At 41.2% G+C, this 15,492-nt stretch overlaps 1 protein-coding gene across 1 annotated transcript in view; it reads right to left on the bottom strand.

The window, feature by feature from the left end:
- Positions 1–10,951: 10,951 nt before the first annotated feature.
- The window catches only part of LOC123770141 (ras-GEF domain-containing family member 1B), a gene marked incomplete in the record, with an annotated part of 403,082 nt that continues 398,541 nt past the window's right edge, over positions 10,952–15,492 (bottom strand). The window contains 2 exon segments of the mRNA XM_069324250.1: positions 10,952–11,078; positions 11,112–15,390. Of these exon segments, the coding sequence (XP_069180351.1) occupies positions 15,348–15,390 (43 nt within the window).

Raw genomic sequence — 15,492 nt, 5'->3', positions numbered from 1 at the left:
ATATATATATATATATATATATATATATATATATATATATATATATATATATATATATATATATATATATATATATATATATATATATATATATACAGACTTAAGTACAACGATGGTGGAAAGATGTAAATGTTTCGTCTGTGGACGTGTAATCCGGTCCGACTTGCTGAGGTACACTTAAGCCTGGTAGTAGCCCTTTTGACCTGGGCCAAATGCTCATCAGACGTAGAACTGACGAAACCTGTGCATCTTTTTTCTTAATCATGGCAGCTTTGTTTACTTATTGTTTTATTATTATGTTTACATAGGGGAAACCGCTATTTGTATGCCGGGGGGGGGGGGGGGGCTGATCTTTGGGGGGTGATCCTGGGGGGGGGGGGGAGGGTGATCTTTGTTTTAGTAATGGCTGAAACAAGGAACCAACACAAATCCTCCGATCATTTGTTGCATTTGTCGAGGTTGAAGTCTAGCAACCATACGTTGATAGTTTCTGTAGAATATCCTGAAATATTCTTCAATCCTCGTTCGTTCTTATTCATTTCATTCTGCCTCACGTTAGACAGGCTGTTCCTCAGTTTATCTCGCTCTCAGTTACTAATGGAACTGAACTTCCTTCCCCCCGTCCCATCCCAAATCCTTATCTCCAGACCCCCATCCCAGTGCTATATGGTAGTAATGGCTTGGCGCTTACCCCCTGATAATTCCTTCCTTCAAGGTGTTCATGGGCCCTTCTGATTGACCTGTTTTCTTGCAGAGTGCGCAGGTCAGTGACTGGTCTGGGGTCGAGGCTCCTACACTGAAGTGTCAGCAAGGAGGAAGGTGTTAAGAACACTGTAAAGAAATTTAAAGATTAGTTTTTAATTTGATTAGTTTAATTTAAATTTAATTATTTAACTAGATTAATTTAAAGACAGCGAGAGGAACTCAAGATATGAACAAGTTAAGATCTTGGCTGTTAGGGAGTTAACAAGCTAGGTTAGGTAAGGTTAGGTTAGGTGATGTATGGTTTTTAAACAGGGTCTTTTGTTCTAAGAGTTACGGGGCTCACCATAGCCCGTGCTACATGGACATTTCGGTCTGAGTAGCTAAAACTTAAACAACAACGTTCTAAGGGCAGGGAAAATAGATTAAGGCTCCCCCCCCATACAGGAGCGGTAATTTACGGTATTGTATGATCAATATTACTATTGTATGGACAATATTACTCCTGGCAATGGAGGAAATCAAACGGTAGGAAGGTTAGGTTAGGTCGTGTTAGGTTAGGTTAGGTTAGGTTAGATCGTGTTAGGTTAGGTTAGGTTAGGTTAGGTTAGGTTAGGTTAGGTTAGGTTAGATCGTGTTAGGTTAGGTTAGGTTAGGTTAGGTTAGGTTAGGTTAGGTTAGGTTAGGTTAGGTTAGGTTAGGGAGGTAGGGATCCCAGTCATATGTGAACTACCCAGACGAGGGAATTGGAATTGAATGGCTCTTGAGGGCTATATTGATATCAATTGCAGACTAGACAATATTGAAAGATAAATGCAATATTATTCTTCGACAATAGCTAGGGAAATGGGGAGAATGGAAGAGGAAAGAGGAGGTAGAAAGTAGGGCTGCAAGCTGAGGAGAAAATGCTAAATATTTCAATCTTGCAGGACAGTGAATAGGAAACCTACTCTAATTTTATATTATAGTGGATATAAACCATTATAATTTTAAGGAGTTGAGGTAATTCTCAATGGCGACATGAAGGTGCAAAGCAATGGGTAGATCAACTATATCTCAGAGGTGTCTCGAATCCATGACCCAGAGAATCCCAGCCACCCCCTGGCGCTCAGGTTAGCGTCATTGGCTGTCCACCGTCCTGAAACTCTCGGTCGCGGGTTCGACTCCCCTCAGAGATCTAGTAGATTTTCCCCTTGATATATATATTTATCACGTTAGTGTAATTTCTCCGTGTAAAAGAAATAGGTGATATTTTAAATGACTGTCAGGAGAAAGCACCAAGCCATTAGGACTATATAGCACTGGGAAGGAGTCAGGATATAAGGATTTGGGATGGGACGGAGGGTGGAATGAATGGTGCCTAACAACTTAATGGACGGTCGGGGATTGAACGCCGACCTGCATGAAGCAAGACCGTCGCTCTATACCGTCCAACCCAAGTTGTCAGAAAGAAAGTATTAAATATAGTATTAATATAAATAAGCCCAACACGTCCCCTCGGGTACGGCGGAACAGGTAGTCGCCTGGGTGCTAAAAGAATGTAAAGATGAGCTTAGTGAGCCCTCGTCTTGCATATTCGATAAATCAAACACAATGCCAAAATCATGGAGGGTTATCTTGAGGTTATCTTGAGATGATTTCGGGGCTTTTTAGCGTCCCCGCGGCCCGGTCCTCGACCAGGCCTCCACCCCCAGGAAGCAGCCCGTGACAGCTGACTAACACCCAGGTACCTATTTTACTGCTAGGTAACAAACGTGGGTTGGGTTGGGTAAGGGTTGCAAACGTGATGAAATATTAAAATAGAGAGTTTAATCACTTGCAATCAGAATATTGCCTATTGCAGGAAATGGCTTGAATTGCTATCTCGAGAGTTATTCATTTACATGTTGAAAAACAGATCAACTAGAGGATAACAACATGGCTTTGCTGAGGGCTGCCCATCCTTAATGAAGGATGGTTCGTAGAAGGTTCGTAGAAAGGATTGTGGGAATCTGTACACCGCGGGAGCCGGTCGGCCGAGCGGACAGCACGCTGGACTTGTGATCCTGTGGTCCTGGGTTCAATCCCAGGCACCGGCGAGAAACAATGGGCAGAGTTTCTTTCACCCTATGCCCCTGTTACCTAGCAGTAAAATAGGTACCTTGGTGTTAGTCAGCTGTCACGGGCTGCTTCCTGGGGGTGGAGGCCTAGTCGAGGACCGGGCCGCGGGGACACTAAAAAGCCCCGAAATCATCTCAAGATAACCGCATTTAGTAAAGCCTTTGATGCTGCGACTCGCGAGAGACAAAGGAGAAGATTAGAAGCACATGTTATGTGAGAAGTTATCTCTATGTGAGAAGTTATCTCTAAGTTGGATTAGAGCTGTGATACTGCAAAGGAAACAAAGAGAGTAAATATAACTTATTCCCAATAGAAAACTGCTGTAAATGAAGCGTTCTGTCCTAGCATATGCGTTGTTTTATATAATCCATTCTGGGTAATAGAACACGAAACATATAAATTGAATCAGTTTAGATTCAGAAAAGACCTGGGTTAATAATGGTTTGAAAACAGGATCGTAGCTCCGTGGAACAAATTACCGGGTAACACAAACGATGCAGGATATCGCTGGATTGTTTCAAGCGTAGGTTAGACATTATATATATACATGAAATAGTTTGGATAGCTGCAAAAATTGAAGCAGCCAAATAGGCTTATGCAGTTACCTGTTTTCTTGCGTTATCCCGTTGACTTCATTACTACTATTGACCATCAAACCACATCTGCAACAGAGGAAACACAGCAGAGCGGAAAAAACGAGGTGACAAACAGTATAACTATCAACAGTTTATACTGTTACAAACGGTATAAACAGAAAAAAATCTTAGTAGATGAGGCTACTGTAACAAGCCGGCTAGCCAGCCAGCCAGCATCAAAAGGCACATTATTAGATACCCAACACACACACCCAAATTTTTTTTATCCACAACGTTTTTCTAATCGTTACTCTTTTGTTGCAAAGTTGTGGCAACAAAACTCCGCTATTTGTAACATCGATATATGCGTGCGTGTAATGCGTGTTTTGTGCGTGCTAGGATGAACTGGGAAATTTATACGTGTGATAAGGAATAAACACTGAGGGAGGAGGGTGTTAGGGATGGAGTAAGAGAAGGAGAAAGGGGGGGGGGGAAAGAGAATGAAGGAGATGACGAGAGAACGAAGGAGTACGTAAGAACAAGCAGTGGGAAGGGTGTTAGGTGCTCCGTTGCACAGCGTTAACGGTCGTAATTTGTAGAACACTCTACGAAAGTGAGTCGTGGGTCTCTCCCTGCTAACGAGGCGAGTCGTAAGGAATGTTCTTAACGATGGGGAGGGGGGGGGGGGTCTTTAGAGGATAGTGTTAACAATGTAGTGCTAGAAAGAGGCTCCCCCCCCCCCCTGGGAGTAAAATTTGAAGAAATGCCCTTCTTCCCCTCACGTGCTGGTGAAGGGCGGTCAGCAGTTTACAGAGTATATGTGAGATTTTTTTTCTCCCCAATTAGCCTAGTCTATCTAGTTTTTAAACTCAATCTTTCCCGTTTAGTCTGTTGTTTCCCCTCTTTATCAGTTCTTCAGTATCTCTTGTGTATTGTTCCATGGCAGTATGAGCTTTCCTATTTACCGTTGTTCATTTGTCGACCTGTTGTTGTTCATTCTTCCCTGTTTATCAGGTTTCCACTCCTGTTTTGTTTTTAATTCCCTGGCTAGATGTCTCTGTTTATATATTCTTTACAGGTTATTCTATTCTTGTATATTAGCCTGTTCTTCTCCACCTGTGCTGCGTCTTCTAATATATTCTTCAATCTTGAAATTTATCTATATATTCTTATCAATTTTTTCGATTTGTTTGTTTTTTAAGAATATTTTCTTGGGTGCTTATTTTTCCGTAAATTTCGCCGGTGTTTATTTTACAAATCTTCTTTGTTTATCTGTTTTATCCTGTCTACTTTTTCCTGTTTTCCTGTTTATCGCTATATATATATATATATATATATATATATATATATATATATATATATATATATATATACATATATATATATATATATATATATATATATATATATATATCCATCCTTCGTTCCGGCTTTTCCTCACTCTAATGTAAATCTGTTATTCCATGTTTTTCTGTTTCTTTATTCATTGTAATCTGTGCCTCTCTATAAACCTATTTTTTTCTTTTTATCTGTTATTTCAGGTTGGATATTTTTTTTCCATATTTCAGATAAAAAATTAGTTTTTTCCCCTTATGTCTCGCTATTTCATGTTTCTATATATTTTTTATATATGTTCATCCGTGTATCTTCCTTAATAAATATTTTTTTCCTCGTTATATGCTTTAATGTTCTTACACACACATACATATATATATATATATATATATATATATATATATATATATATATATATATATATATATATATATATATATATATATATATATATATATATATATATATATATATATGATTTTATATATGTGTTTGTGATTACATCTGGTAATATATATTTTTTTCTGCTTCCTTTTCACCCGGAGACCAAGGGCCAGATTCACGAAGCAGTTACGCAAGCACTTACGAACCTGTACATCTTTTCTCAATCTTTGGCGGCTTTGTTTATAATTATTAAACAGTTAATGAGCTCCGAAGCACCAGGAGGCTGTTTATAACGATAACAACAGTTGATTGGCAAGTTTTCATGCTTGTAAACTGTTTAATAAAGGTAATCAAAGCCGTCAAAGTTTGAGGAAAGATGTACAGGTTAGAAAGTGCTTGCGTAACTGCTTCGTGAATCTGGCCTGGTTTTAAGGGTCGGTTAGTTCGTCAGTCTCTTGATATCTGTCTAGCTTTATTGGCAAATCTTTTTTTTGTTAATCTTTTTCATTCTCGATTCATTCCAGTTTTTCTAGTATTCTGTTCTGTTTTTCTCTTTATCTCTTGTTCCTTTTCAACTTTTATGCCTGTCATTTTTTTTGTTTATTTATTTTTTCTGTGCACCTATTCAAATTATTCCATTGCCTGTCTCTTATTTGGATCTTAATGCTGTTATTCCCTGTTCGCCCATTCTCCCCTATTTGTCTGTTCATTTGTAGCTATCTATTTTTCGCGAAAGTATTTAACTCAGTCTATTTTTCCATCTATTTTTCCTCGTTTACTTTCACGTGTTATCACTATTTCGATTTTGCTATCATTTTGTTTGCTCTTTTATAACCACTCGCCTTGTTTGTTCACTCTTATATCCATCTCGTTAGTTCTCCATATTCTCTTTTTTTTTGTATCTTTGTCTTCCTGTGTACTGTTTCGCGCGCTTCAGATACCTGTACGCACGTTCAGTTCAGCGTATTTCTTTTGTTATGAACGTCAGTAGGTCGATATCAACAGATCTCGTATGAAAAGAGTTTTTTTGGGGGAGGAGGAGGTCGTGTTGACCTGTTAAAAGGCTAATTGAGATTCCTGCTGGTATGCCAGCAATCACCGGCCAGCGTCGGCCGTTCCTACACTCTCCTATTAGGCGAGAGAGAGAGGACTGACACCCGCCGTTTACCCGCAAGACCAGCCAGCGTCGGGCGTTCCTCCACTCTCCTATTAGGCAAGAGAGAGAGGACTGACACCCGCCGTTTACCCGCAAGACCAGCCAGCGTCGGGCGTTCATCCACTCTCCTATTAGGCGAGAGAGAGGACTGACACCCGCCGTTTACCCGCAAGACCAGTCCATGGCTCCCTTTCTGTGCTCTGTCACTATGGTCTGCCTGGTATGTGAGGAGGGGGGTTTGCCTCTGATGGTAGGGTGAGGTTTGCGTGTCGTGTGGATATCGCAGTGGTGAGCAGTACTGTTTGGTGTCACGCAGGTCTGATTGGTCTTCAGGTGGTACGTGATGACAGACTGGTGGTGATATTCTCCTTAAGTGGATTGTTAGAGAGAGATTTCTCGACGTGGAGGAGGTCGGAAGGTGTAGTTAAGAAAGAGTAGATGAGAGAATTTGAGTGTGGTTCGTGGATATTAAGAACGAGTGCCTTTAGAACGTGAAGAACGTACTGATACTCGTGTTCTTCACCGTTACTCGCGCCTTACTTGTTACGGAAAGGTATCAGGGCGAGTTAATTCATTGCACCAAGTTAATATTAAAAGATAAAATTACAATGTATTCAACTATTGCAGGAGGACTCAGGGGCAACAACCGCGGGAGCAGTTTGGCCCCAACCACTGCTCGTCTGAGGCGCGGGAAGTCTGGCAGCCAATCAGAGTCGCCGACCGAGACAATTGCACCAATAAACTAGGACATGGCAGCAGTACTCGACTCACTCCATCGACGTCAACATCAGTTCCAGGCGGGCCGTCCAGAGACACAGTCGAGCTCAGCGGTGCTCCACTCCGGGTTACAGTTCGATGGATCGACGTACTAAGGATAGAGACGGGTGAGGTTACAGGTATTATGGGTACTGTTACAGGTATTATGGGTACTGTTACAGGTATTATGGGTACTGTTACAGGTATTATGGGTACTGTTACAGGTATTATGGGTACTGTTACAGGTATTATGGGTACTGTGTCTTGGACCGGTGATGGGGGGGAAGAGGGGGGTCAACCTCCCTCTGCTATCGGGGAAAAGCGCCAAGCCATTACGGGTATATAGCACTTGGAAGGGGTCAGGATAAGGGGGTTTGGGGTGGGACTGGGGAAAGGAATGGTGCCCAACAGTGGGGTCAACCTCCCTCTGCTATCAGGGAAGAGCGCCAAGCCATTACGGCTATATAGCACGTGGAAGGGGTCAGGATAATGGGGGGGTGGGGTGGGACGGGGGAAAGGAATGGTGCCCAAATCACATTGTGAACGGTCGGGGGATTGAACGCCGGCCTGAATGAAGCGTGACCGTCGCTCTACCGTCCAGCCTTAGTGGTAGAGCAGTGGAATTAACATGAAACTTGTGGATGGTGAGATCTGGACATAACCATTGTGTCTATCCTTCACTGTTAATGATATCCTACACTGTTACTGATATCCTACACTGTTATTGGTATCCTACACTGTTATTGGTATCCTACGGTCACTGGTATCCTCCTGTTACTGGTATCCTATACTGTTATTTGTATCCTACACCGTCATTGGTATCCTACAGTTATTGGTATCCTACACTCGTATCCTTCACTGTTACAGGTATCCTACACTGTTACTGGTATCCTACACTGTTACTGGTATAGTTACTGGCAACCTACAGTTATTGATATCCTTCACTGTTACTCGTATCTTTCACTGATATTCGTATCCTTCATTGTTACTAGTATCCTACAGTGTTTGGTATCCTAGTTCCTGGTATCCAACACTGTTATCGTATCCTACAGTTACTGGTATCCTACAGTCATTCGTATCCTATACAGTTATTCGTATCCTTCATTACTGATATCCTACAGTGGTATCCTAGTTACTGGTATCCTACACTAATACTGGTATCCTACAGTTGTAGCCTACACTGTTGCTGGTATCCTACTGTTGCTGGTATCCTACAGTTGCTGGTATCCTACACTAATACTGGTATCCCACAGTTGCTGGTATCCTACACTGTTGCTGGTATCCTACAGTTGCTGGTATCCTACAGTTGCTGGTATCTTAGTTGCTGGTATCCGTCAGTTGCTGGTATCTTAGTTACTGGTATCCGTCAGTTGCTGGTATCTTAGTTACTGGTATCCGTCAGTTGCTGGTATCTTAGTTACTGGTATCCATCAGTTGCTGGTATCTTAGTTACTGGTATCCGTCAGTTGCTGGTATCTTAGTTACTGGTATCCGTCAGTTGCTGGTATCTTAGTTACTGGTATCCGTCAGTTGCTGGTATCTTAGTTACTGGTATCCGTCAGTTGCTGGTATCTTAGTTACTGGTATCCGTCATGTTGCTGGTATCTTAGTTACTGGTATCCGTCAGTTGCTGGTATCTTAGTTACTGGTATCCGTCAGTTGCTGGTATCTTAGTTACTGGTATCCGTCAGTTGCTGGTATCTTAGTTACTGGTATCCGTCAGTTGCTGGTATCTTAGTTACTGGTATCCGTCAGTTGCTGGTATCTTAGTTGCTGGTATCCGTCAGTTGCTGGTATCCGTCAGTTGCTGGTATCTTAGTTACTGGTATCCGTCAGTTGCTGGTATCTTAGTTGCTGGTATCCGTCAGTTGCTGGTATCCGTCAGTTGCTGGTATCTTAGTTGCTGGTATCCGTCAGTTGCTGGTATCTTAGTTGCTGGTATCCGTCAGTTGCTGGTATCTTAGTTGCTGGTATCCGTCAGTTGCTGGTATCCGTCAGTTGCTGGTATCCGTCAGTTGCTGGTATCCGTCAGTTGCTGGTATCTTAGTTACTGGTATCCGTCAGTTGCTGGTATCTTAGTTGCTGGTATCCGTCAGTTGCTGGTATCCGTCAGTTGCTGGTATCTTAGTTGCTGGTATCCGTCAGTTGCTGGTATCTTAGTTGCTGGTATCCGTCAGTTGCTGGTATCTTAGTTGCTGGTATCCGTCAGTTGCTGGTATCTTAATTGCTGGTATCTTAGTTGCTGGTATCCGTCAGTTGCTGGTATCTTAGTTGCTGGTATCCGTCAGTTGCTGGTATCTTAGTTACTGGTATCCGTCAGTTGCTGGTATCTTAGTTACTGGTATCCGTCAGTTGCTGGTATCTTAGTTGCTGGTATCCGTCAGTTGCTGGTATCCGTCAGTTGCTGGTATCTTAGTTACTGGTATCCGTCAGTTGCTGGTATCTTAGTTGCTGGTATCCGTCAGTTGCTGGTATCTTAGTTGCTGGTATCCGTCAGTTGCTGGTATCTTAGTTGCTGGTATCCGTCAGTTGCTGGTATCTTAGTTGCTGGTATCCGTTAGTTGCTGGTATCTTAGTTGCTGGTATCCGTCAGTTGCTGGTATCTTAGTTGCTGGTATCCGTCAGTTGCTGGTATCTTAGTTGCTGGTATCCGTCAGTTGCTGGTATCTTAGTTGCTGGTATCCGTCAGTTGCTGGTATCCTACAGTTGCTGGTATCTTAGTTACTGGTATCCTACAGTTACTGGTATCTTTGTTACTGGTATCCTACAGTTACTGGTATCTTTGTTACTGGTATCCTACAGTTACTGGTATCCGTCAGTTGCTGGTATCTTAGTTGCTGGTATCCTACAGTTGCTGGTATCCTACAGTTACTGGTATCTTTGTTACTGGTATCCTACAGTTACTGGTATCCTACAGTTACTGGTATCCTACAGTTGCTGGTATCTTAGTTACTGGTATCCGTGAGTTACTGGTATCTTTGTTACTGGTATCCTACAGTTACTGGTATCTTTGTTACTGGTATCCTACAGTTACTGGTATCTTTGTTACTGGTATCCTACAGTTACTGGTATCCGTCAGTTACTGGTATCTTTGTTACTGGTATCCTACAGTTACTGGTATCTTTGTTACTGGTATCCTACAGTTACTGGTATCCGTCAGTTACTGGTATCTTTGTTACTGGTATCCTACAGTTACTGGTATCTTTGTTACTGGTATCCTACAGTTACTGGTATCTTTGTTACTGGTATCCTACAGTTACTGGTATCCGTCAGTTACTGGTATCCTACAGTTACTGGTATCCGTCAGTTACTGGTATCCTACACTTGTATCCGTCAGTTACTGGTATCCTACTGTTATTCGTATCCTTCATTGTAACTAGTATCCTAGTTGTATCCTACACTGTTACTCGTATCCTACACTTATTGCTATCCTACAGTTACTGGTATCCTTCACTGTTGCTGGTATCCGACAGATACTGGTATCCTACAGTTACTGGTATTAGTTACTGGTATCCTAGTTACTCGTATCCTTCATTGTTACTGGTAAGTGTAGGATACCAGTAACAGTTGGATACGAATAAGTGTAGGATACCAGTAATTGTACGGTATCGGTAAGAATGAAGGATACGAACAGTGAAGGATACCAGTATCAGTGTAGGATACTCGTATCCTACTGTTACAGGTATCCTTCACTTGTAAGTGTAGGATACAGGTATCCTTCACTTGTAAGTGTAGGATACAGGTATCCTTCACTTGTAAGTGTAGGATACAGGTATCCTTCACTTGTAAGTGTAGGATACAGGTATCCTTCACTTGTAAGTGTAGGATACAGGTATCCTTCACTTGTAAGTGTAGGATACAGGTATCCTTCACTTTCTCAGTTTTCAGCACTTTCTGTTCAGGTATTAAAGCTTGTATCTGGGTAAACAAAACACATTAGGGGAAAAGTCAGTTTCTTTATTTACAAGGTGCAGATTAACTTTCTACAAATAACTGCAATATTGATTTTAAATGGTTGGTGATGACATCACATAATGTGCCTTGCTGGCTCTGCTATAAAGACTGTCGGCCTGGTCGACATCTGTCGTGCTCGACCAGGCCACCTGCTCGACCAGCTGGTGTCTGACGACCAACCACGCCCTCTATATCAGGGCTGTACGTGCCCTGACAGTGTAATAAAGCTGCCAACAAACGTAGTATGCCCGTCTATCGAGAGCACACCAGGGGAGTATACACTGTGCTACACACTATCCTCCACCCCCCCTTTTGCAATTAGTGTGCATGCCACAGCTACACACACACACACACACGCTTGAGGTGTAGCACACACGTTACACAACTCATCGTGGGTCATCAACACACTTTACTACACCCAACACACGCACACCAACACCGCTCCACTACAGGTAAAGCGGTCTGCTGCTACCTCAAGCCTGTACACTAATATATAAAAAAAATATGTGAAAACGGCAGATTAACAAAGTTGTCAACAGTGACTTATGAAGCGTTAAACGAAGCCATTAGTTAAGAGGTGTCCTCGGGGATGCTTCAAATGGTCGGCTGACTAAAGCATCTCATGCTTTACGCTAGGAAATGAGCTCTGTGCATTGCCACACAAAAGTGGGCTCCACCCAGATATCCAGACAACAGTGAAAGCATACAGACTTGTAGGCAGGCGATGGAGTCACAACGTGGCTAAAGTAAATTGACCAGACCACACACTAGAAGGTGAAGGGACGACGACGACGACGTTTCGGTCCGGCCTGGACCATTCTCAAGTCGATTGAGAATGGTCCAGGACGGACCGAAACGTCGTCGGCGTCCCTTCACCACCTAGTGTGTGGTCTGGTCAACCAGACTTATAGGCTTTTGCCATTGGGAATCCCTTTTTTTTATTAAATTGCAAACAAATACTCAATGTTGCATACTTTTTCCTGCTTTTCCTAAGATGATCAACACATGCAAGGCAATGACAGGCGATAAAGAAAATGCGGGAGTGATTTCCATGGGTTACTATGACTAAAAAGAGTATTGCAGTAACCAGAACTCTATCAATTTTTTTCACTACTTGTGCCATTTGAATAGTGGAAATGGTAGCGATATAGCAAGATAAATACATCTATAACTATAGCATTCATTAGAAAGCAAAAATCAATTGCAAACTGGCTAGAAAAGTTAATATTTTTCTGCAGTGTTCTTTGTTGAAATTTTATCAAAAGCTTAACATTACTTTCCTTCCAAAACTTGGAGCAGAAAATTTTTCCCAAATAGTTTTTGAACATTAATTTGATAAAATTATTTAAATTTTGTGTCTCATGTTACATCTCTGAAAAAGTAGTGTTGTTGTGTGTGTGTGGAGGAGACAGAGGCAGCAAGCAACACACAGTTAGGTGAACAACCATCACTGCCTGCCATGACTTAGTATGTCAGGAACATATCCCCCACACACAACGGGAAAGAGACTTTTTTACCATTGCAACAATGTTATTGCAACGAAAAATAACGTTATTTTCCGTATATAATGTATATTTTTATGTATATTTTCCGTATTTGTGTGCTGGGGGACAGAACCAGAGAAGATAACGCCAAAAATAAAAATACATTAATATAAATTCGACAGGAACTGAAGACAAGACTTGGCGATACGGTAGAGACAAGGGGTCGTACACACACTGATGCGGCAAGATAAAGGAATATGGGAGCAAGCATGCAAAAAAAAAAACACATGACAAGAACCTGGTTAATAAGAATGGGAGGTTGTTATAGCTGCATTGAGATAAAGACCCTGATAAAAAGGGGCCAGTGAGCGGGATTAGGGAATGAACTTGTGGCAAAGAACAGCTGCACTATAGAACATCTGGCAAGAGGGATTATTGATATATAACAGCAGTTGCAGGTTGGTGGCGGTATTGATGGTGGGAGTTAGGGGGGTCTGCGGGCGTTGATGTGGGGGGAACGGATAATCAGATCGTCTAAATTCCATTTATACAAATAGAGGAAATCAACAGGGTGCTTTACAAGTTATTATGTACACGATAAGCAAACCTTCCTTCTTTTGGCAAAACCCCCCCCCTCCAGCCCCAAAGATTATTAAATATACATATAATTCAAAATATATAATACGACTTTAATGACACGCTTCGTCATATGCCTTTCATTCTGTTGGGGAGTTTTGCCAAAGGAATCAAGAACATAAGAAATCTTTGGTTTGATAAGTTTGTACGCACACTTCATTCACACATACATACACACAGTATACCAATTACCTACATGTAGAGAAACAGGTGGTAATGTGGCTGAACAGGAAGAGTAAGCCTAGACGTACAGCTTGCTGCACTGTACGTCAACGTACAGCTTGCTGCACTGTACGTCAACGTACTGGTATAAAAAGGAAACTATGACAGATAAATATATATATATTCATCTATGAATATATAAATATGTACACAGATCTTCCATAAAAACGTTTGGATACAACTTTTGACCATCTGACCAGACACCAAGTCCTATAAAACCAAAGGAAACTAATATATAACATACAGTTTAAGTCAGGTGTGTGGGCGTGCAAGGTGAGGCACACAGGTTGTAACTAAGAGGACATGAATAATGGCTATACAAGAACATATATTCGTGAATAATTTAACAAATACTGCACAAAATATACAAATTAAAAAGTTACATCTACAAAATTAAAACAAAGGCTGAATAGTAGTTTGTCATTCGGGTCACTATTGAAGTTTGAGATTTAGTCAACACGCGTTTCTATGATGTATGTTTAAAGATTGGTTAAAAACGGCGTTTTCTAAAAGAGTACATTTTAGTCATACACATTACACAAGACATTGGAGCAGACGTAGGCTGAAAATGTAACGGTAATTTGCCATATGGTAATTGAGGTTAGGTTTTAGGTACATTAATGGGGATTTCAAAATAAAACTGAAAGCCATTGAATGTATGTGTAGTCATTAAATATAAAGCAAATTAGGTTTATCGTAAACAATGATTTTTATTTTTATTTCGTGGTTACATTATACAATGGACAAAAGTAGCAACTACAGCACTCTTGGGCCATTTTTTATTTTTAGCTTTGACAGCTATAATCCAATTGACTATCCAATTACATTGCTCCTAGTGTCACTAGACTAGTTACGGAATGTCACGAATATTGTCCAAGTGATTATGACATTAAAAAGATCAAACATACGAATAATTTTATGTCATAAAAAAAAAGTTAAGCGATCTTTTGCCGACTCTTTGACAGAATAATTATATACACAAGTCTTTGCACTTGACATAATATAAACTTTTGTTTAAATTCTATAAATCCAGATTTAAACTCAGACTAGCTCTAACACAGTTAAATAAACACATTAAAATGTCCAATAATTTATAAAATATACAAACACCGATTAAACTAAATGTGACTGAGGATAAAATGTGAATTTCCACATGGAGGAGCGTCCAGCTTCTGAACGAGAGCACTCTACACAAGCCTGCCTACATCACACACCTGTTTACACCTGCTTTACTCCCTCTCTGACACCCAGTCCTTCATTCACCCGACTCACGCACTTCATCATCATCCATTAAACACACAAAAAAATGACGCTTGTATGTACACTTCTATTTAGTCAACCACTTGTAGCATTAAACCCCATCCTCGTTATACGCTCATACGCACAAATACGCTCTCACTAACTCTTATTGGTCGTTTGTCACTGCAAACACGTGATAGCTAACATGTAAATACAAATTATTTCACAGGTAAACAGACTTAATTTACTGTGTTATAAAAGGTCTCATGTTTGGGGGCGAATTGCAGGGCCACCATTGATAAGATACTCAGTTATTACGTTTTGCTTTTTCTTCCACTTAAGGGCGGCCCCACTTGCATATTGCAAAGTCCCAGAGGTTTCCAGTGTGAGGACTGAAGGTGTGGAGGGCTGAGATAAGAGCAGTCTATGAATCACTGGGGAGGGGGAGGTATCAGAGGTTCTGCTTCACCTCACACACCTCCACAAAAGAATAGTCACACCACTTAAAAATCCGTCTTTTATTATATATAAAACAAAACACTTTGTCTTTGCACGGCACCAACACTTAAAAACTTCTTCAGATAATGTGCGCGTTTGTGGCCCAGGTCGATGTTCATAGGACTTCTTGTGTTCATTGTTCACTTGTGTTCACTTTTGTACAGAGGAAACTGTGGCCTTGTGGGGAACGTGGACAAAGAGAAAGTTTTTTTGGGGTTTTAAGTTTCACCAGGTAGTTCAGTGAGGGGTTTATCATCATGAGGCAGCACATGGGAATGAGGGTTCTCGTCCTCTTAGGCAATTAGGCTAGTTGTGACGATCGCTCTCTGCTGACTGTTGTGTGTCCGCCCTGTTAACGACACGTAAAAAAGAAATCAGTATTATTATGGAATTACTTTATCATACATTTCAAACCTACTTTTTATGCTAATTGGTCAAATTGTTCGACCGA

Source organism: Procambarus clarkii, chromosome 14, assembly GCF_040958095.1.
Source record: "Procambarus clarkii isolate CNS0578487 chromosome 14, FALCON_Pclarkii_2.0, whole genome shotgun sequence".
Classification (NCBI taxonomy): domain Eukaryota; kingdom Metazoa; phylum Arthropoda; class Malacostraca; order Decapoda; family Cambaridae; genus Procambarus; species Procambarus clarkii.
The sequence above is the reverse complement of the archived record's forward strand: the minus strand, read 5'-3'. Positions and strand labels throughout refer to the sequence as shown.